The following is a 23,242-nucleotide window of genomic DNA, read 5'->3' on the forward strand; positions in this document are numbered from 1 at the left end:
ATGACTGTTGCACCTTCTGCTAATGTTTTTCTTACACATACCACATAATTATATAACTTGTTTGAACGTGTGTGATTTTGTGTGTTAGAATTTTAATCTATGTTTAATTCAGTTGCTGCTGTTTAAGGATTCAAAGTGTCTTTGTGGGACATGTCCCTAACGTCCGGCTGGTTCTCTCCACGTCGTGTCTTCCAGCCTCGGACCTGGTGAGCCTTGCCGGGGGCAGCAGTGGTCTGGTGTTCAGGCCCAGTCCCGGCCCCAGGAGGACATCCAGGGACATCATCTCTCTGAAGTTCAAAACCCTGAAGAACTCTGGGACGCTGCTCTATGCAGAGGGACGACAGGGACTCAGCTTCAGTCTGGAGCTGGTGAGAGGGAAACTGCAGCTGCTGCTCGGACCAGGTACAAGTCAACAGATCCTGAGTCTGTCCCTGTCAGTCAGTGGTTAACAGTCTGAAGATCACCCTCAAAATGACTTCTTACATCTGTCCTGTTGTTAAATTGGTTCTAGAACATCTGTATCAGCTCCAGGACAAAATAAAACCCTGATATCTGATAAGTTTATATGAGTTCTGGCTGCAAGCTGCAACGTGATTGGTTTAAATCCTGGCTCTGCTGCATCTCTATCTAGTTACAGCAGTGATGGATGGTTCCAGTTTACTGAAGCATGTGTTTGGGGCCGGACTCTGCGGGACTAGATACGTGCCTTAGGCGTGTGTGTCTGTGTGTGTGTGTGTGCGTTTGTGTGTGTGTTTGTGTGTGTGCGTTTGTGTATGTGTGTGCGTTTAATGGTGTAAAACCAGAGGTTGTCAGGCTGCCATGCTGAATCATCACCATATGGCCACATAGCTCAACTCTCATCAGTGATCCATCCATCCATCCCTCCATCTATCCATCCCTCCATCCATCCATCCAGTGTTCCTCCACCTCATTTAACATCTCATATTTCCTCCCTCTTGTATTGAAATGAAAGAGGGATTTAAACACCTGATTTAAATGCCTCTATCATTTGTAAATGCGTCACAAAGAGATTCAGCTCCAGAGAACTGATGTCTTTGTTGTATCACAAAGAATAAGACTCTTGCTATATAGTGAGAAATGTTTCATCTTCTCTTATGAAACCGGAGACACCACGAAAAGAAGCTGCAGCTCAGCGAGAGACGATTAAACATTCGTAGAGAGGCCGACACTGAAAACTCTCTCTCTGTATTTCTGTCCGTTTCTCCATCTTCTCTCTTATTGTCGCCCAATCATTTTGTTTATTTCATATCAGAAGTGTCTTTCTGCTTTTTGCAGCCTCCTCCTCTTCTTTCCATCTCATCATTTCACTTTTCTCCCTCGACACTGTTTGTGTGATTCGGCCTCTCAATGCTTCTCCAGTCCTGGACCCTTTTCCTCTCATGTTTCTCACGGGCAGTTACCTTTTATACTTCTCTCTCATCTTTTCTTTCTCTTCCTCCCTTCCACTCTCTCTTTTTTCCTCGACGTTGCCTTTTCAGGTTGCAGGTTGTGTAGTTGAACTTGTCTGTTGTGTGCGTTGACCCGGAGCTCGGGCTCGGTTCTGCTCTGTGAACACATCCAGGTTGGAACAGCTGCGTTTTGCTTGATGGGGAAACTCTGAATGATGGAAACAGAAACTCTGTCGTGGAAAACACAGATAGATAGAAAACCCGATTGTAGATTAAATTGTTTCGAGTTGGTTCTAAACTCTTTGTGCGTCGTATGTGAGCAGCTGTAGAGATCTGCTGCTGTCAGCTGACGTCTTGTTTTGTGGCTCCACTTGAATTTGTGACTCAATTTCATTTCATCCATTAAATTAATTGCTTAATTGCTTAAATTGGGCATCGACCAATCTAATCCAGTCACTGACATTAAATCAATAGAAACATCACTATTCAAACTTATCTGGACTATTGTGCAAATAATAATATTAATGTGCTTCATTCTTATCTCAGTAAACTGCAGGAGATTCTTGCAATAAAACTGTAAAAACCTCAAATGCATTTTACACAACTGCAAACACACAAATACTTTTTTAATCTTCTACTGACGAACAATCCGGTGACGTTACCACAGCTGCACGTTGAGACACACACCCTGAGAACCAGGAGACCAGACACACTGGGAATCAGTTGTGCGTCAGTGGTCTTTTCCAAACCGTGTGTTTACCGTGTGGAAACGATGTTTGCAGCTGATTACAGCTCCTGATAGAAGCCGCCACTGTTTCCCTGTGTAATCAGATTTGGTGAGCAGCTGTAATGAGATTGTAATGATGCAGTGTTCCTGTGCAGGAGAAAAGCAGATTGTCGAGCGGAGGCAAACCGATCCCGTCTGATCCGCCCTGACCTGAAACACAAAGTTGTCGTCATTAGTAGATTTTGATTCCTTATTTATTGAGATGATTCTCTGAACGTGCTCGTTCTTGTTCAGCAGCAGAATAACTCATATCCTCGAGGATCCTCGAGCACAGTCTGGATTCACTGAGGAGCGTCTACATGGAAATATGTATCGTGCACCTCGTGCTCCGAAGATGAAACATGTTTTGATTTGTGCGACCTCTTGACCTCTCCTCTGTGCCAATATCACTCTGATCTTTACATTTTTCATAACTGCTGACCCGCGGCTTGTTAATATTTCCCGTGCACATTCACGATCCCGTCAGGAAGTGACCTACTGATTTTTTTATACGACCCCCCCCCCCCCCCATTTTAATTCATGTTGCAGTCTTGCTCAAGGACTCAGTGGCAGTTGGTTTTACACATGGGAACAGTTTTTGCTGTTGTGAATTATAATAACACACCATCATTTTCCCTTTTTGGTTAAAGAACTGAAATAACGACACATGCAAATACAGACACACACTTCAAATAGGGGAAAAAACACCAGAAAGAAGTGATGAACCTGAAGTTTAACGCTTTGTGAAGTTATTGAAGTCTGCTCCTCGTCAGCGGCGATGGAAACTGATCAAATTGATGAAGATGATTTCTGTATTTGCTTCTGTTGAGACCTTTTCCTGCGTATTTCTATATTTGCATGTGTCTTTTTTAATTTGCACGCTTGGCCACCGTACGATTCAATACTAGAAAATGCCTCTGGACACAACTGGAGATAGACCAACAACCAGTCAGAGTAACAACATATATTAACATTATTAATCAAAAAGCTTTAAAGGTTGTAAAAAGGCTCATCAGGAATCATTTGCTTCTTCAAAAGAAGATTCTGCTGGAAAGAGGGAAACCACAGAGGAAGATAAAGACGACACAGAAACGAGAGGGAGCGCTCTAAATATTATTTTCATTTCATTCTGTGTGTGTTTGCCCTCTGGTCCCCTCACATTGATTCCTCCTCTATTCAGCATAGAAATCAAATCATCCGTCAAATGAAACTCTCACTCATGGAGTCCTCTCCCTCTCGTCTGCACCTCCATCAGCACAGTAACCGGTGCATTGATCAAAGCCGATGGATCGACAGAGTGTGTGTTTTTAAACCTCCTCTGTGTCTCCTCTCGTATCGATTTCACTGTTTCTTGTCATTCACCCACAAAAAAAACCTCTTTTTGATGAAGTGCACAAACCGAGCTGAACTATCAGAGATGCATTTGTCCATCATCTTCCAGACGGACTCTGTGAAGCCGGGATTGTCTCGGCCTGTAGAACGTCTGATACATTTTTAATGACTGACTGTATTCGCCTCTTTCTCCTCGTCCCTCTCTCTCTCTCTCAGCAGAGACACAGAGTTTCTCTCACAGGTTCTTTGGTGGTGTGGGGGTGGGGGGGGAGAGAGAGCAGAACCGATCCACTAAATCGGACCTGCTGGTGCTCATCAATCATTAATGATGTCGCACCATGTTCCCAGATCAGCCTTTATCACGACTCGAGTCTGCAGATACACAGAAGTTTCTAATGAGACCAGACCTCGCTGTGATCCTCTCTGTGGGATTCTGACACAAATCTGAATATTCACAACAGAGGAGAAGCTTTATTTGGTCTGTCGCTCTCTTCTCGTCGCTCTGGTCAAAGAATGCAAACAAAGCTTTGAATTGAGAAACAGAAAGTCTCATTTTGTATTCCCTTGTGTCCTCGTCTGTTCCCCGTGTCTCAGGTGGAGCCTCGTCCACGGAGCCGCGGCGTCTGGCCTCCCTCGGCAGCCTGTTGGACGATCAGCACTGGCACCATGTCGTCCTGGAGAGAGGCGGCGCTCACCTCAACCTCAGCGTGGACAGACACACACAGAGGGTTCAAATCCCTGCAGAGTTCGACCACTGGGACATCGAGCAGGTGTCGTGAAGCAGCAGAATACACAGAGTCTCAATACACATTCAGGACGAGCGTGAAACGTGCAAAACTACTGTAGCTACATATTAATAGTAGACTTGTAATATTGTGTAACTGTTTGTGTGTCTGTGCCCATGCAGCTGATGTTAGGGACGGTCCAGAGCCTAAGTTCTCAGAAACCACTCGTCTCCAAGAAGAAGTTCAGCGGCTGCCTGGAGAACCTGCTGCACAACGGACTGAACCTGATAGAACGAGCCAAGCACAACGACCAGCAGGTCACTCTCATGGTGAGTTCACTCAGCTCAACACCAAACCATTAAAGGATTCTGGGAACTGGGCTTAATGGGACAACTATACACTTTTAAGAACTGGTTCCACTAACAGGTCATTTGTTTGATCTGATAAGAAGCTGTAGCCAACGTTTACTAACCTTCACCTCTAGATAAAATAATAACAATAATGAAAGTAATAAAGTCCTGTTCCCCCAGCTCCATCACAAGAAGGTGTTGCACCAGGTTGTTTATATTGATGCAGGTGATGCATTGTGTGTTTAAACGTTGTGTACAGAACAGCAGCTTTGTGTTTTTAAAAGTTAGAACAGCTGTAATAAGGCTTCAGGCTGCTCGGCTCCTAACGTGAGAACATATATCTTCAATCAGTGGAAATAAGATCTGCAGAGCTGCCTCTGAATGTCCTCCTCCACTAAATCCCTTCTGGTCATTCAAACCCTGAGAGAACATTTTGTTTGTGACTCTCTCATTAGAACCAAACACACATCCAGGACAGTTCAACACCGAGTTTCTGTTGTTTCCTTATTGATCGCTCCCCCGATGTCTCCCACTGAGATTCAGTTTCAGTGGTGAGGTATTGGTTCACCACTCACATCTGTACGCTGCCTCATGAGCCGCTGGCTGGTTAATGAAGCCGGGACAGAGTACTGCAGAAAGTTAGACTCTCGCTAATGCCTCCTTATCTCGGCCATTAGGACCTTCACGTGTTCCTAAATCCACACTGAGTGCATCGTGTACAGACTCGTCTACAGGGAGAAATAAATGCTCTCTGGTTACAGTGACGGTCCAAACTGCAGGAGGAAAAAACATAAAGTGTCAGGGAAGAGGAACACAGATTCACACGCATGGCTGAGGAAGGTAATTACAATGCTGCTGCCGCGGCTCTTTAAGGAGCTTTCTGCAGAGTTAGGACCCGATGTGATCCAGAGATAAGATGCTGTTTCATGTGAGAGGTGCATTAATACAAAGAAAACTAGAAGGGCACTCAGGGAGCACATTACCGCACCAAGGCTGATTGGCCACTTAAGCATCATCACCAGCAGATCAGATACGTGCACACAGAGAGGCTCTGCAAACAGTGAATGCAGGAAAAGATCCGTGTAGAGCAAATTAAAATAAGATCCCCCACAAAAAACACGTCATTTGATTCGCAAAATGCAAATCTTTATTCAGATCTGCATTAAATTTGTGGATTTTTAACACTTCGCACATGCCTTATTTATTTTGTAGAGATCTCTGTATCATTTCTTGAGAAATTCACAAACAGAACGTCCTCTTTAACTAAAGAAATCCTGGATAAAACAGATCTACACCAACATGTTATGGGTTCTTCACTGATCCTTTCTGTGGAAATGCATCCTGCAGCTTTTGCATGATCTTGCTTTTCAAACAAACAAATGGATGAGGGTGAAACTGAGGTATAAGAGTGTGGCTGGAGAAGGTTCAGAGTTTTGCTGCTCTTAGAAACAAAGCAGTGTATCAGAGACGTTGAGATGAAGAACTTCTCATCTCACTATCTGCTCTCCTCCTCTTCTTCACTTTCTTTATCTCTCTCCTACATCACAGGTGACTTTGGTGTTTTTCAGTTCCCCCCCCCCGATCATATCCCCGGGCCGTGCTGTTATCATTATGTTAATACCCGTGTCCTCTTTAAGGAGACTTGCTGATGAGATCACGGTGACACGAGGTCACGTCGACACGCCCTCTGCAACTGATTAATATTCATGTTTTACCTTGTTTTATCTGTCTAGTCATCATTTTTGCTGTCACCCCCCCCCCCCTCTCTGTGTCTCAGGGCAATGTGACCTTTTCCTGCTCTGAGCCAGTTTCCATCGCGGTGACGTTTCCCGGCCCACAGAGCTTCCTCCAGCTTCCAGGGCCGATGGCGTCCTCTTCGGGGGGCGTGTCCGTGGGGTTCCAGTTCCGCACGTGGAACAAGGCGGGGCTTCTGCTCACCTTTGACCTCCCTGGCGAAGGAGGCGTGGCCTGGCTGCACCTGAGCGAGGCCCGACTGCGGCTGCAGATCCAGAAGGCTGGCAGGGCGCTGCTGGAGCTCAGTGCAGGTCAGACACCAGGACGACCCTTCAGACGCCATTCTCCCATCATCCACCTCTGACCACTGACAGTTACATCTATCCCTTTAAGACGATTGCAACAAGTAGTTTATTTACCTAATTACCTTTTATCTCCTGTACTTTCTCGGCTCACACATCGCTGTGGCAGAGCGCGGCAGTCGATGGCCTAGTGTGATGACCAGGGGGGGGGTTCCAGAGCAAAGCATTGACAGGGAGACAAGTAGAGCCGATAATGAGATATTGATCTATTCGCTCGACCCAGAGCTTCACCCGACTCAGACCTGCAGGTACATGGAGCAGGTCAATGACACAGAGGAGACAGGAAGTGAAGTAACAAGCCTGGTCTCCTCTCATCAGCTCCTGGTTTCAATCTATTTAGTCATTTCATGGTTTTATTCTTTTAAATATTGTTTTATTGTGAGAAAGACATGAAGACCAAGCAAGTTTGGTGCGTGTGTGGCTGTGGAGTGACCTGGTTTGTAACTTCACATGCTTCTTCTTCTCCTTGAAACATCTGCTTCAGGTCTGAATGAACACGTGAAGAAAATAATAATCAGATTTCGAGCAGTTTGTGTTAACGACCTTTTTGGTTCCAAGGTTCTGCTCTGAACGACGGCCAGTGGCACTCAGTGGAGCTCCACTCCAGAGGAGGACGTGTGACCATCGCTGTGGACAAAGAGGAAGGAGGCGTCGCTCACGCCACCTCCTCATTTCCTGTCGCGGCAGGAAGTCATCTCTTCTTTGGCGGTGAGAGCAAAATACACGGTATCGATTTTAGCAGATAACACAACGAGGGAGCACTCAGCAACCGCACTCACAAACTGATGTGTCCCTCTCTTGGGTTCAGGTTGTCCGGCTGAAGACGAGCGTCAGGAATGCAGAAACCCCTTCAACGTCTTCCAGGGCTGCATGCGTCTCTTCACCCTCCACCACCAACACCTGGATCTCATCACGGTGCAGCAAAAACATCTGGGCAACTACAGCAACCTGCACATCGACATGTGTGGAATCATCGACAGGTCGGTGTTCAGAGGAACTCTGTGTGATGTAGCCCTAAAGAAATGTCCTGCACGGAGACCTTCATCACGTCTGATTCAAACTGTCATGATGAACAGAGCTTTTATACATCTACACACAGGGGGTCGATCATTTTAAAACCATTTTACAGGGATCTTGTAAGGAGATTTCTGGTCTTACAGATCATAAAGATTACTTTCACTCCACAAAGGAAGGAAATCTACCAGACATGGGATTTAAACCTATGAGGACTCTGCATCTTGGGTCCACGACTCCAACCACTCATCCTGGTGATTGTCAGTATTCTTCCCTGCGAATCTAAATTCTGAATCATCAGGGGTAAAACAAAGAAGATGGTGAGAAGTCCTCGACAGCAAAGAGCAGGATGTCAGCATTAATGATAATTCCTTCCATAGCTTCGTGTTCTTACTGGACACAGATACTTTTCCCAGGGTATTAGATTCAATTCCTGGTGACTGTAATTGAAAACAGCATTTGCAAAGTAGAAATGTCCCTTTGTTACCTTCTCTGCTGCGGATCAGGTCGTGCACAGTGGATTTCTGGTGAGTTTCCACTGAAACCAGCAGCCTGTCGTGGCCTGGAAACCATCCTGATGACAGTAACTCTAACAGGGGGAAATGAGTCCTGCTGTAAACACCAACTGCCGCCAGCTGTTAAACCTGTGGCTGGAAACATTCAGCTGGAGAGAGAGAACAGATTCCAGCTCAGCCACTCAGCCGTTCTGTTGTGGGATGGAAACGAGGTTGATGACATCACTGAGAGTGAATTTACATCATTAAAGAAAAGTAGTTTTAAAGTTCTGTAATATTTCAGTTTGCCCGACACAAGCAAAACCTCTGAAATACAGGAACCCATGTGAGTCATTGTTACTGAAAAGACATTAATTGCAGCTGCTATATAAACTCATGATGAACATTAGACTCAAATGAATCTGTTGGGGTTCAGACCTCATGATAAAGACCTTCAGTTTGATTCATCGCTGGATTTTAAGATGATTAATGAAAGTGAGAATCATCGATGAAGATTCAGAGTCGGAGCAATAAGGTCGACCTCGGGAGATAAGAGAGACGAGCCAATCGTGTGCCGTCCTGGTGTCTCGCCAAATAGCTGCAATTAATTAATGAGACAATCACACCAATTATAAACCTGCCTCAGGGGCACACACACACACACACACACACACACACACACACACACACACACACACACACACACACACACGCTGTAGTGTAGGTAAATACGAGCAGACTTAGTGAACCAGCCACTTGATATAGAGAATCCCCTCCAGTGGTTTTAATTAAATGTCTCGTTTAATCTGACTTCATTAGATTATTATTCACTACGACACCGTTCAGGCACAGATCTGAGTGTTCGCGAGGAATAAAACAAAAACAACAACAAAAAATCTGATTTGTAGGAAAGACAACAACAACAACAAAAATCCCCAAATGTTCTCAATGTAGTTCTGCTGATTGAATTTTGGGCCCCTGGGATATATTGTGTAGATAAGTCAGGTGGAAAATGGACTCACCATCAATGTGTGGTCATTGTGTGTGTGTGTGTGTGTGTGTGTGTGTGTGTCTGTGTGTGTGTTATTATTGCTGCCGGTGCCAAAGGGCATTATTATCGAGAGCTAACGCTCCATTAGCGGCACAAATGGAACTCAAACCCACAAGGAGCCTCTTCATCAGTTCAACACCTTGTTTTATACCGGGGGGGGGGGGGGGGGCTCTTTCCCAGTCCACACATTACACGAACCTCTCTGATGTGATGTCAGATGGTAGTGATGATGCTACTCTCCGCTGATTTAAGCCAAAACAATTTGCTTAAGGAAATGATTAATTCAAATTCAAAATATCAGTAAAAGATTTTTGTATTTTTTACTTCTATGTTCGTGTTGATTGTATAAATTGTCTCACACTTCAATAAGACTCTTGAGAACACAGGTTTTCTTCAGGGTTTTTTCTGTGTGGACTGAAGTTAATTGTCATATTTTGTGTTTTCATGCTGAATTGTGTCACAGGAGGAGAATGATGACTTTGTGTTTAAAGCTCTGCTCTCTGCCTCGGGGCTCAGTGTGAACACTGTGTTTCTGTGAATGACATTTCAGTGGATTTGAGGTTTGAATGAGACTGTTTGTTGTATGAATCGGGAATTTACTGGTGATCTGTCGGTGTCACTTTGTTGTTTTGTTTCCTGGAGATTAACTGGTTGTCAGATACAATCAGTGTTGTATCTTAATACAGTTTTATTTAACGGTTTCAACGCCTCTGGGCATTTTCATATTTTGCCCAGAAGTCAAAAGGAGTAAACACAACTCCTGCATGGAACCATAATGAGCCCTGACTCGTTCCTGACTCACATGTGGAGCTGCTCTCAGGCAGCAGGAGGAACATGGAGCTCAACAGGCGACTGGCGATGTGGATCAATATCTGTCACAACCTCCTCAGCAGTGACTTCTCCACTGGACACTCGTTCATTTCACTTCATCTGTTCAAACCTCATCCTGATTATCTCAATAATAAGACTTCTCTCTCTCTCTCTCTCTCTCTCTCTCAGGTGTTCTCCCAGTCGCTGTGAACATGGCGGCCGCTGCACTCAGTCCTGGACCATCTTCCACTGCAACTGCTCGGACAGCGGCTACAGCGGAGCGACCTGCCACAGCTGTAAGTCAGACGGCTGCTGTCACCACGTGTGTTTGGAGACTAAGGCCAGATCCAGAGGATGAGAGGAGCTTCCCACATCACAGAACAAAAACATCTTCATGACAAACCATAGGAAAGAAAAACTGGAAGAATCTTGTCTCCTTCAAATGTTGGAGAATGAATGAAACTGTGGCTTCAAGTCACTTTTGAAGTTTTTAAATATTTGACAGACACGAGAATCTTTCCCCGACGTGTTCAAATATAACCATGAGAAGCTCATTCTTCTGTCTGCATATGTGAAATATAGAAAAACAATCAAGGTGGTGTTACATCCAAGATTATTTTTTTTATTGAGGTGCAAATTGGAGACGAGAGAGAGAGAGAGAGAGAGAGAGAGAGAGAGAGAGAGAGAGAGAGAGAGAGAGAATTGAAGTTAAGATGTGAGAAAGTGCAGTAAAGGCAGATAATGAATTTCCTTTCACACACCGGGAGGCAAACTGAGAAGACAATCTTAGTTACAGTATGAAATAACAGTGAAGGGATGAGAAACGACTGAGTGTGTGATTGACGTGTGATTGTGTTTCTCTCTTGCTCACGTAAGAGCTTTTTCAAAGTCGACTTTTAAAGTTGGCAGAACAACTGTTCACAGTTTGAACTTGAATTCTGCGACTGTCAATCACAGATGCACTTAGCAGCAAAGCAGTTAATAGTTATAGTTATATTTGAGTTCCCCCTGTGGTGCAGAAGCTGCAGACTGGGAACCTGGAAATCCTCGGTTCCTTTCAGTTCGGTCTCTAAAGGAAATGGCCCCTGAATTGAGTCACAGCTAATATACTTTATATAAAGATCGACAACATGACTGCTCCCTGAAAGTGAAGCCAAAACATCTTGATCGCCCCCTGATGGCTGCCTGCAGTATAGCTCCTAAACGCCAGTTATTGAATGGGACACAGAGCAAATTAAAAAGTCAAAGGTAAAATCAAGTATACGTCCTTGATACATAGATACACAAATAACCTACTTTGGAGGTATGTGTGTATGTGACTGGAGGAGGAGGAGGAGGAGGAGGAGGAGGAGGAGGAGGAGGACAAGTGGCGAGAGGAAGAGGAGGGGCAGATCAAGGTTTACCGAGTATTAGTATTCCCATCAGTCTTTGTCGTCCCCCTCAGCTGGACTGATCTTTGTGCGACGCTTCTCTCAGGTTGTGATTCAGTTGTGACACACACAGAAAACTCCCAGAATCCTCCACAGTGCGCTCGTCCCCTCGATGTGTCGATGGAGTCCTGACGCGTCTCCTTCTTTTCCTCACAGCCGTGTACGAGCAGTCGTGTGAGGCGTACAAACACAACGGCAACACGTCGGGACATTTCCACATCGACGTGGACGGCAGCGGACCAATCAGACCACAGCTGGTCTACTGCAACATGACAGGTGACTCTCTCTCTCTCTCTCTCTCTCTCTCTCTCTCTCTCTCTCTCTCTCTCTCTCTCTCTCTCTCCTGCATCCTCCCATCATCACTCAACATTCTGTACAATGAACATTTACATAACTGTAAGTGATGGCGCTCCTCTCATCATCTCAGACTCACTTCATCTTTCATCTTCACTTCTTGCATCGCTTCTTCCATCTCTCTCTCTCTCCATCTCTCTCTCCTTACCTGATTCCTTCCTCTCTCTCTCTCTCTCTCTTATTTTAATATCCATCTCTCCCTCTATATGACTCAACCTGATGCTTGTTGATGATGCAGCGGCCGACACGTGGATGGTGATCCAGCACAACGACTCGGAGCTGAGCCGAGTCCGAGCGTCTCCGGGCGTGAACCAGCTCCTGATTCACTTCGACTACTCCACTGGAGAAGAGCAGCTGATGGCAGCCGTCGGCCAATCAGAGCACTGTGAACAGGAAGTGGCCTACCACTGCAGGAAGTCCCGCCTCCTCAACACTCCTGGTAAAGACCGTTTTTTGTATCTATCCAGCAAAGAAAGTGCATCTCAGCTGTTTATGTTACATCCACTTTCAATCTCACTTATCATTTCCATAAATGGGAAACTGCGCTGGGTAGAGGAAGCATAGAACTACATGGTGGATATATAAATATCATTATATTTTAGATGTTACCAATAAATCCCACTGGTTTTACTTCCTGTGTTTTCTCTGAATCTAATTTAAAAGCAGGAATTATATTATATGTTTAATTGGTCTGGAGGAAACTTTCCTGTCACAGTTACACATTCTTCTCGCTCCACCAGACAAAAGAAAAATAATTGTTTTTGTCGTTGCTGTAAACTTAATCAGGCTCCGAGGTTTTTTTTCTTCTTCTTCCTCTTTAGAGTCAGAACAACAGATTGTGTTAGATTGATTTCAGACTGAGCATCGACTCAGTTTGTCTGTGTTTCTTTTTCCTAAAAAGTTATTTCTCGCATTAATCGACCTTAATGCTGCGACTCTGTGTTTAGAAATGGATTTTTTCTTCCCCGTGACAAAGTGAATAGTAATGACCACCATTACACACACATCACTAATGCACGACTTTAAAGAGCAAAGGGAAAACGTTGTGATATAAATCTTCTTCCAAGACGTTAAGCACGAAAACAAAGACTGAAAGTTTAACAGCAAACAAAAGATGGATGAGGAAAGAATAGAGGAAGAGACAGATGGATGAGTGTGTGTGTGTGTGTGTGTGTGTGGGGGGGGGTTGTGGCTTATAAAGTTTCAGTCTGAACATGAGCATAAAGAACAACACAGGACGTATTTATTGACATATGTAATTATAATAGTAAAAAGAATTATAAACTTTAATTCCATAGCACAACATATAGCTCAAAGTTATTTTCATAAGCGAAAAGCAGAAGCTTAAAAACATGAGATGTTCAGAAAGTAAAAGTTGTCAAAACAATTGACAAAGGTGAAAAAATGGTTCAAGCAAGTTTAAGATTTACAATTACAGAAGAGACGTGATTGAATTAAATAAAATAAAGTTTTGAGTAGTTTTTTTAAACACGTCCACAGAGGAGAACCAAGGAAATAAAGTAAATAGAGCAGAAGAGGAAATTGATGGAAATGAACAAAGTAGTTAAACTCACAATGTTCTTACGACAGAGAGTTGATTTTTAAATCACGGCCACAATGTTTTTTCACTGCACAGTTTTATTATAAAAGCTGAATTATACTTGGCAGCGTTTCTAAGGAGAAATGAAAACACAGCTGAAGAAAGAAGTCTCATGTTTCTATTTCTGAAAGTTTCAGATCTTATGTCTATAACAACTCACGTTTAAATGGAAGCAGCTTCTCTGGTAACTGAGATTATTCATGTAATGTTATTATCAACTTATTTTACACATTCAAACTTTTTGTACCAGTGATTCTTGCAGTATTTTTTGGAGGTGAATAACCGACACATTATCTTGTCCAAGAGCACGTAGCTCTTTTCTTATCGTGTCTGAGAAGATACGTGTGCCTCAGGATAGATACTGGAGCCAAAGGTCAAAGGTCGACTCTGAACCTGAAACAACAGAGTGTGTACTCGTGTGTGTGTGAGCTGAGCTCTGTGTGTTTCAGAGGGCTCTCCGTTCAGCTGGTGGCTCGGTGGTCCTGGTTCCGGTCGTGTGCAGACGTACTGGGGCGGAGCTCAGCCAGGCAGCCGGCAGTGTGCCTGTGGCCTGCAGGGCGACTGCGTGGACCCACAACACTACTGCAACTGTGACGCCGACGGCCTGGAGTGGTACTGAAGTTAATAAACTATGAATATATGTTAGTTTTTATGTTTTCTTCTTGTCGTCTCTCTCTGTCCTCATGTTGAAAGCTATTCCTTCCTGATATCAGTCGTCCATCACCAGCTTGTCTCGTCCTGCCTCTATTTTTACGAACCAGACCTGCCGCCGCCATCGCTCTTTAATATTTCATAAGTCTAACAAAGTGCTGTGCGCTCCAGCTCTTCAAGGCCTGAATGTATTTATACCTCCGCTCAGGAGATGGTTTTCATCAGAGAGCAGCGTTACACAACAACTACTGGACAGATGATCACAGTGGAGAATGTCTGGGTCAGAGAATCAGTCTTTAAACTTTATTTAGGTTATTTTGCCAAATCATGGGCATTTTGGGACATTTTCATTAATTTCTCTATGAATAATTCATAGTTATTTTAATTGCGGATCCAAATAAAAATCTGAATCTCGTTTAAATGTGGTTTTATCAGGGCATTGATGGTTGAGCGTTGGGCTCTGCTCTCAGCTTTTATACTTACACACTGTCAACAGTCACATTATCTACTTGTCTTGCTTTGGAAGGAGCTGTTCCAATAACTGCTGAGCACAGAGCATGAAGTGTCAGGATGGTTATAATTTCTTTTTTGTTCTATTTATGTTCATATTTATTTCAGGAGACTGCACATACACACTTCAGTCTCAGCATCAGCTTGTTGCATCATGTAAAAACATCATCCTCCTCTCCTCAACGTTTCATTTCATTTATTTTATCTGTCTTCTTCCTCTTTTCTTTACTTCTCCTCTTGTTTATTTACTTCTGCACCTTCATCATCATTTTCCTTCACCTCCCTCTCCTCTGTCTCCTCAGGGCGGAGGACTCGGGCCTCCTCACCCATAAGGAGAGCCTCCCCGTCAGGTCTCTGGTGCTGGGTGACCTCCAGAGGCCGGGGTCAGAGGCGGCCTACAGGGTGGGACCGCTCCGTTGTAAAGGAGACAGTAAGCCCCTGACAGCCACCAGTCTTCTTTTTAAAAACGTTTCTAAAGAGACAAAGAAAGAATCGCTCCTCCTCTTTGCTTCCAGCTGATCAGCGAGAGGGTTTCTTGTGTTTCTATCAGAGAACTTGTGGAACGCGGCGTCTTTCGACAAGGAGACGTCGTACCTCCACTTCCCCACGTTCCACGGAGAGCTGAGCGCCGACATCTCCTTCCTGTTCAAGACCACGGCCTCCTCGGGCGTGTTCCTGGAAAACCTGGGCATCAGAGACTTCATCCGCATCGAGCTGAGCTGTGAGTCCAAACACTTTTTAATATGTGTACATTTTTATCTCGGATAATCTGGATTTTGTGGAGTTTTCTAGTTTCCTCTCGTGTTGCTCGAGCGTTTCCAACATTTGATTCTGATATTTCACTGTTTGTTGCTTTTTAATCAATTTTCTCCCTCCGACCGGCGCCGACTTCATTGATACCATACCCCCCCCCCCCCACACACACACACACACACACAGGACAGCACTGCATTAACCATCCATCCAATAAATGTGTGAACAAGATTAAACCCATAAAGAGCCGCTCGTAATCACTGTTGTGGCCGGCCTTGTTTTTTTACAGCAATTAATTTTACAGGTGTTTCACAAACTCTCGGGGGGGTTTTCACCGTGACCCTGAATCGATTCCTGTCTCCGGTGTAACAAACACACACGGGCGCCACAATGTGTCGTTTAGATTACGACAGTAATAACCAACTGTGTGTTGTGCGGTTTATGGCTGCCATGGAAATGTGGCCGGGTGGAAGAGGGACGTTTATAGCCCACCGTAGATTGTGTTATTTGAAGTGTAGCTGTATTACCCAGCAAGGTGTCCTTGTGCTTGTGTGTCTGTGGCAGTGATGCAGTGAGGTGTGAGTTACATGTCTACGGGCGGCTATGGTGTGTGTCATTTAAAAAAGAGCTGCGTAGACGCCATGAATCAGGAACTCGAGTCGTTTCGTGTTTGGAATCTTTCATTTCACTTTACTCTTTTAGTCTACGTCCAGAATCGACATTTTCATTTCAACAATCTCATTTTGGCTCTTTATCAGTTTTAAACCACGTCCACACCAACTTGCCTGGTGTAAAGAGGGATTTTTGCATATTTCACAATTAATATCTCGTCTCCTTCACATGTAAACACTTGTGTCATTGCAGAATTTAACAACAGCTGTTAGTAAAGTCATCAGGGTCAGACACACTTGTTATTGTTTATCCCTGCTTATGCTGATTCTTTTCTTCTTTTTTTTTTATGAACACATAGTAGAATGGATGCAGCTTTGGTTGAGTTTACTTTACTTTTCCGTTTCAGTGTCTCTCCTTGTGTTTTGTTGCACTTCGGAGGAGGCTACTCCAGAAATTGGAGGGAGGGGACACACACACACACAGAAACTAATACAGCAGCACCAGCCTCGCTCCTCTGGGAAATCACTGTCATGGTTGTTGTTCCAGCTCTGAATCCTGCTGCTGTGTTACACTGTGGCCCGGGCGCTGGAAACTGTTTCTAAATGAAGTTACCGTGGAATCCGTGGCCATTGTTTCATTTTCTTCTGTGCTCCCGTAGTGATGCATCCTCGGCCCTCCACCGGCAGCACATGAAGAGTGATGGTTTGCTTTGTCTGAGGCTCTTGTTGTTGTTGTTGTTGTTGTTGAAGAGAATCCGAGCCGACGCCAAAAGAAACAAACAAGTACAGACGTTTAGCTCCGAGCTGCTGTCCATGGTGCTGATGGGGCTGAGGCTCTGGCCGTGGTCCTGAATATGAGGCTGAAACTCTTCTGAGCGCAGGGATGGAATATTTACATCTTTTAGTTCATATCTCTTAAACAATCAAACTATATTATTACACTATGAGATACATCTGCTTCTCCTGGCCAAAGAGTCATTGTCGGTTTATCAAACTGTAGGATGGTGAATACTTGTCTAGATTATTTACCTTCCTACCTTTCTGGTCCCTTTCTACCTCCTTCTCTTTCCCTCTTTCCCCTCCTCTATTCTGTCGTCTCTCCATCAGCCTCCACCCAGGTGCTTTTCTCCTTCGATGTGGGTAACGGGCCTCTGGAGGTCCGCGTGGAGGCGCCGGCCCCGCTGAACGACAGCCGGTGGCACCGGGTCCGAGCCGAGAGGAACGTGAAGGAGGCGACGCTGCGGCTGGACGAGCTCCCCCCCGCCAGGCAGGAGGCGCCGGCTGACGGACACTTCCACCTGCAGCTCAACAGCCAACTGTTCATAGGTGAGAAGCCTCAGCCATCGTGTTATATCAAATCTGTTTCTTTGTCTATGGTTATAAAACAGATCCTTATAATTTCCTGTATTCACATTTCAGTCGAATTATTGTTTTGTTTCTCGGTTTGTTTTCTTTCTGACAATATTTAATGAAAGACAGGAAATTCTTCTCACTGCTCCTCGTTACTTAAAGCAAAATTGTTCATTCTCAAGGAATGAGAGAGAAAAATTCAGATTTACTCACAATAATCAAAATATGCTGATGAAGCGAATGTGCAGAGTTGGCAAACAAGAACAGAAAGAATTAAAAAGTTCAAACTAGATTCACTGATATCTATGATTTTGTGCAATTTTACTGTTTGTTTATATTTAAGGAAACTGTTGGCTTGTGGTGGAGGTGTCAGCTCTACTGCGTCTCATTCTACCTCCGTCAGTTTCTGCTGTTGAGCCTCGATGAGTCCAGCAGCTCCAACAGGATGTGATGTCGCTGTGGGTCCCCGTGCAGCTCGCTTTAAATCCGGCAAAAGGCTAAAAATAGTCTCTTTTTGTACATATGTTAATGTGCTATTGGCGGAAGCTCGATGTGCGCTCAGCAGAATTGGATGTGAAAGATGCTGAGTCTGCTGAGTCGATTCTACTGGGAATCCACATCCCCTCTTCATCCTCAGCTCCACACTCCAAACTCCTGCAGGTCGAGATACAGGAAGTCTGTCCTCCTCTTCAAGTCCTGCTTCTGAAAAATGAGACAGAAATCTCACGATTCACAGTCCTGAAGCGCTATTGGCCGAGAGCCGACAGCTGCTCACTGGATATGAAAGTGCAGAGTCAATGGTTTCTGACCAGTGAGCAAATAATCTCGTTCAATAACTAATGGTGCACCGGGGAGCAGTGTTTATTAATACAGTGTGTGAGGGGATTTCTGGCAGCGAGGGTCTTTAAATAACGTGTAAATGAAGACGAACCTGTAAGTTGTTTATCAGCAGGCGCAGCTCCAAGTCGGATTCTCCATTTAACCTCCGAGGCTGGAAGAAATAATGAAAACGCATCAGTTATTATTATCATTCTGTAAATATTATACGTGTCCGTTCATATCAGTAAACACAGCGAGGAGGGAAACAAACTAAAGCGACGGCAGCGGCAGGAAAATATTGATTCGATAATCCGCTGTGAATAGCCAACGTCTCAAATCCATACGCTCACCTCTGAATGACACGACCGAAAACTGACGACTACATGCAGATGTGCTGAATGTGTGATTTGATTCACCCCCCCCCCCCCCCACCCCCCCCACCCCCGTGTTTAGTCCGAGAGAAGAACCAAGTTTAATATATTTTCCGTTAAACTGTACATGAGTTATCTGTTATGAGCACCGGCTCAGTGCCTGACACACAAATACTAAGTAAACAATATTCAGCGCGTGTGTTTACATTAGCATTAATATCAGCTCAGCTCTTTTTTGCAATCACAAGCTGTATTATTGTGCGCGGCTTATTTTTTACGAGCTGAACTCCAGCCTCCGACACTGCAGGGAAAAATATTTACTTTTCTTTTGGAGTTTTAATCTTTTCGTGCATTTTTTAATAACTAAGCCGAATTATCATGTGCGGTGGATTTATGAGACTCAGGTTTAAAGTCCTGTTGTAATCGTCCCCGATGAATTTATTAACCCGAACTCCACAAACACAGTGTATTTATTTGTACTTAATTATTCCTGGTACAGATTTATAACGTGGTAAATTACAGTGTCTCAGTTCACAGCCCTATCCGATTGCTTCTCCAGATTCTTTATGGACCCGGAATCTGTCAGAGAGAAATATTCACACCCAGCACATTTTCCTCTTGTTTGGTTTTGTCATTATCTACTGGGTTGTCTGGTTTGGAGAGATAAGCAGCTGGTTGGAGCTCCATCAGTGTTGGTGTGTGGGAGAGAAAACTCCGTATTTAACCCGGTGACATCATTTAGCTCTTGTTGATATTGGATTTTTGAGGATTAGTCAAATTTATCCCATCTGCAATTAACCTTTTATATCTATTAATATATTCGTGCTTGTTTATGGTGAACTGATCCTTTATGTTTTTTGCAATATCCTGCAAATATAAATCAGCCGAAAAGTCATTCAAATGTTTTTTTAAATTTAACCAATCACGATGCACCTAACCCTTTTGGATGAGGGTTTGATTCTTCACATTTGAAGTAACGCAGCTCAGGAACAAATCAAACGATATTTGTCAAACATGCAGCAGATGATTGTTTCTGTTTGTGCTTTAATGCATCGAACACTTTCCTGTGATCTTCTGCTCTCAGCCACAGAAACAGTTTTCTTCCTCTAACGAAGTCCACTCTCTCTCTCTCTCTCTCTCTCTCTCTCTCTCTCTCTCTCTCTCTCTCCTCTCCCTCTCTCTCTCCAGACGTTTCTCTCTGAAGCTAGAGGTTGATGCTCTTTTGTATTTTCAGCCACATGCTTTGCCTTTGATCGCGGCCTTGATCTCATGTAGAGACGCTGTAATTGTCTTCTTAGAGCTGAGCTTGTAGACGAGGTTGAAAACTCCCACTGATCTTGAAGGTCTCGCCGATTGCCCCGCTGCTTTGGTCAGAGGTTTTTTCTGCTGTGGGACCTTTTTTGATCTTTGCTTTGATATTCACCCTCCAAATCCCTCATTACGCTTTTTATAAATGATCTCGGTGTCGTGGAAATGATTCCTGGAAGCTTCTCGGGCGATTCCACATCTCTAGGGTGCTGCCACGGTATAGAGCCAATGAGATGGGGGATGACGTTCCCTATAGGATTCCTCGATATGTGAGAATGTGGAATGAAGTTTAGTTGAGTTCTGTTAAGTTTCTCTTGTTAATTCTCATCCTGCAAGAAGCTGTCATGTCCAACACATTCTCCAGTGATCACATGAAGGAAACTTCTCTCTCAGAAAACTCTCCTCCAATTCCGACCCCCAGCATCTGTGCAGAACTGACAGGAGGTCAGATTTGACTTCTTGCCACACGTCACATGTGACAGCACAGTGTGTGTGTGTGTGTGAAGGTGGACATGTGTTCATTACAGTATTTCACTGCCCTTCGGTCGGAACCCATTATTTAGACGAATCGGACAAATTGCAAGTGACGTGCTGGGGATGGTGGGAGGAGACGTGAGGGGGAGGAAGGAAGATCTGGCTTCCAGCTCCACACACACACACACACACACACACACACACACACACAGATATACGTCCCGACACACAACCAGGCTGACAGTGATTCAGCCTGGCAGCCTGTTCGCCCTTCAGAATGATGGTTTTCAGACAGAGCTATAACGACAGCTGATAAAAGTTCTGCCCCCAGATCAGTTTTCCACCGACAGTTGTTGTTGCCTCGTTGGTGTTTTCTTCATCGTGTTGACAGCTGGAGAATAAAGAAAATACACAATCGCACAGACTTGTCAACACACAAAGAAATGAAAGAAATGTCGAGGAACAGAAATCACAGGATATAGTTGTGTAGTATAACCCGTCTGTCTCCCGATGTGGTCAGGAGGAACCGCGTCCCGGCAGAAGGGCTTCCGGGGCTGCATCCGCTCCCTGCAGCTGAACGGCGTCACCCTGGACCTGGAGGAGCGGGCGAGGATCACGCCCGGGGTTCGACCCGGCTGCCCGGGTCACTGCAGCAGCTACGGCTCGCTCTGCCAGAACCGGGGCCGCTGCGTGGAGAGAGCCACCGGCTTCCACTGCGACTGCGGCCTGTCGGCGTTCACCGGAGTCTTCTGCCACTCAGGTACCGTCCACGTGTCACTGAGCCTCAGACTCCATGAAGAGACGTGATGGACAGGTTTCTCATGAGGCATTAAAAAACACTGAAGGAGAAACAAACACATGAAAAGAGGAGACTTCAGACTGTTATCAGAACATGTGGGTGTTTGTCAGTTTAAAGGTTGAGAGTCTTTATAAATCCAGTGAACCTTTTAGTTCAGTGAAACACTCGACAAGTATCGAGCTGAAGCTTTCATGCAAACTGAGGCTGAGTGACTTCAGTCTATTCAAACCACTTGTTTGCTGCTACATTCATTACATTAAAAAGAAAACATCATCACATTGAACTTTGTATCTGGGTTAAACAAACTGAAGTGAGAAGAACTGCAGGAGATTAGATCTGCATCAACAGGACGAGGCTCAGGTGTGGAAAGTGGCTATATGTTCTCATCCTGTTGATATCAACAGCTCATCATAAAATACATGAACTATAAAATTAGCATGTACACATTAGATAAGCATTAACACAGACAATTATAAAACAAAGTCTAAGGAAATATCAATATTGTAAATAAATATGTTTGTGTGTCTACTTTTCTGATGAAGCTATAACAGTGAGTCTGTGTCTCTTCCTCCAGAGGTGTCGGCCTCCTTCGAGTCCACCACCTCCGTCAGCTACACCTTCAAGGAGCCGTACGAGCTGATGAGGAACAGCAGCGCCCCCCCGTCCTCCATCTACTCCGACGTGACGCTGAGAGGAGAGAACGTCTCGCTGAGCTTCAGGACCAATCAGAGTCCGGCTCTGCTGCTCTACGTGTCCTCGTACTACAGAGAGCACCTGGCCCTGCTCATCAACAAGCACGGTGAGGAGGAGGAGGCTCTTATTTTGAAGGAGTGTGGTTGGTTCTCTCTTTCCTGTAGGTTTCACAACGTCGTAAACCCCCCCCCCCCCGCCTGTTAAACTCCATTTTCCACATCTTTTTCTTGTCCTCTCTCCTCCAGGTCGTTCAGATTTGAGATTGAATATCTTTATAATCCTCCTCTTCCTCCTAAGTCTTCCTCCCTTTCACCCATTGAACATCTGATTCCCTCTCCCCTCATCTTCCCCCTCGTTCCATCTCTTCTCTCTTTTCTCATTAGTTGTTGCTTTTCCTTTATTTTGTTGTTAGTTTTTCCTCATCTTCTCTTCATCCCCCAAGGTTTTCCAATTACTTCCCTCTCCTCACATCTCCTCCCCCTTTTCCTTCCTCCTCCTCATCCCTCGCTCCGCAGCTTTCCCAGATCTATCAGGATCTGTCCGATCTTTCTTCTTCTCTGGATTCAACCCGTCAGCCTCTACTGGCTTTTAATCTGTCCAGCTGGGAGGACTGGCTGGAGGAGGACAGAAAGTGTTCAGTGGTTTTATCAGTGGGAGCTGATGGGTGATGCTGGTGGGGGGGGGGGAGTTTGCTGCAGCTTTTAATGGGCGACAGGTCAGTGTGCTGCAGAATGAAACAGCAGAAAAACTCACTGATGTGTTTTATAAACTTTGGACTCGGATGATGTTGTGAGTGAGTTTGGCTTTTAAGAGAAGGAGGCACTTTGAATTTATAAATCACATTTTCTGCTTCCAGGATTCTAAGAAAACAGCACTTTGCTGCTAGATTAGCTGTAAATGGATTTCTCTGCTGTTAATGACTCAGGGCTGATGGACAGCAGTGCATTAAGGTTTCCTGTTTGTGGAGTTTTCAGGTGAATGGTGTTAAACCCAAGTTCTATGAAATTCCAGAGAGCTTTTTATTGTTTATTTTCTTTTGCCCTCGGCGGCTTTTACACCTCCTCAGACAAGATGCAATTTCTTTATCACTATTTTCGCTGTTATCAGGAACAACATCTATAAATGAATGAGAAATTATTCTTAGTTGTTGGTAAATACCTGTTTGTAATACAGAGAAAACATTAATTTAATGTTCTTTGTGGTATTAAATATTTTACATTTAAAAATGTAGATGTGGGTTATTCTGTTTTCACCTGGAGGACAATTTTAATGTCTCATAATCTTTCTCAATATTAAAACTTCATGGTGTTTTCATGAGTTTTTATATTGATAGAAAGATTTTACCTTAATGCTCTTGATATAAAAAGCTTCACTGAGTCTGATGCTCGTCATTAAGATTCATGAAAAAACATTTAGTGAGATTAGTGAAAAATGTTTTCAGCAAGAGAGAAACATTCAATTTAAAATAAGTA

General features: G+C 44.4%; 1 protein-coding gene across 1 annotated transcript in view; it reads left to right on the forward strand.

The window, feature by feature from the left end:
- The window catches only part of LOC128454483 (contactin-associated protein-like 4), a 37,627-nt gene extending 15,676 nt beyond the window's left edge, over positions 1–21,951 (forward strand). Inside the window, exons 6-21 of the mRNA XM_053437898.1 lie at positions 196–402; positions 4,102–4,277; positions 4,415–4,561; positions 6,360–6,627; positions 7,237–7,386; positions 7,487–7,658; positions 10,237–10,343; positions 11,634–11,753; positions 12,070–12,270; positions 13,881–14,043; positions 14,895–15,022; positions 15,143–15,313; positions 17,064–17,282; positions 20,799–21,038; positions 21,652–21,876; positions 21,935–21,951. Of these exons, the coding sequence (XP_053293873.1) occupies positions 196–402; positions 4,102–4,277; positions 4,415–4,561; positions 6,360–6,627; positions 7,237–7,386; positions 7,487–7,658; positions 10,237–10,343; positions 11,634–11,753; positions 12,070–12,270; positions 13,881–14,043; positions 14,895–15,022; positions 15,143–15,313; positions 17,064–17,282; positions 20,799–21,038; positions 21,652–21,876; positions 21,935–21,951 (2,711 nt within the window). The remainder of the gene's footprint in view (positions 1–195; positions 403–4,101; positions 4,278–4,414; positions 4,562–6,359; positions 6,628–7,236; positions 7,387–7,486; positions 7,659–10,236; positions 10,344–11,633; positions 11,754–12,069; positions 12,271–13,880; positions 14,044–14,894; positions 15,023–15,142; positions 15,314–17,063; positions 17,283–20,798; positions 21,039–21,651; positions 21,877–21,934) is intronic.
- Positions 21,952–23,242: the final 1,291 nt, after the last annotated feature.

Source organism: Pleuronectes platessa, chromosome 13 (assembly GCF_947347685.1).
Source record: "Pleuronectes platessa chromosome 13, fPlePla1.1, whole genome shotgun sequence".
Classification (NCBI taxonomy): domain Eukaryota; kingdom Metazoa; phylum Chordata; class Actinopteri; order Pleuronectiformes; family Pleuronectidae; genus Pleuronectes; species Pleuronectes platessa.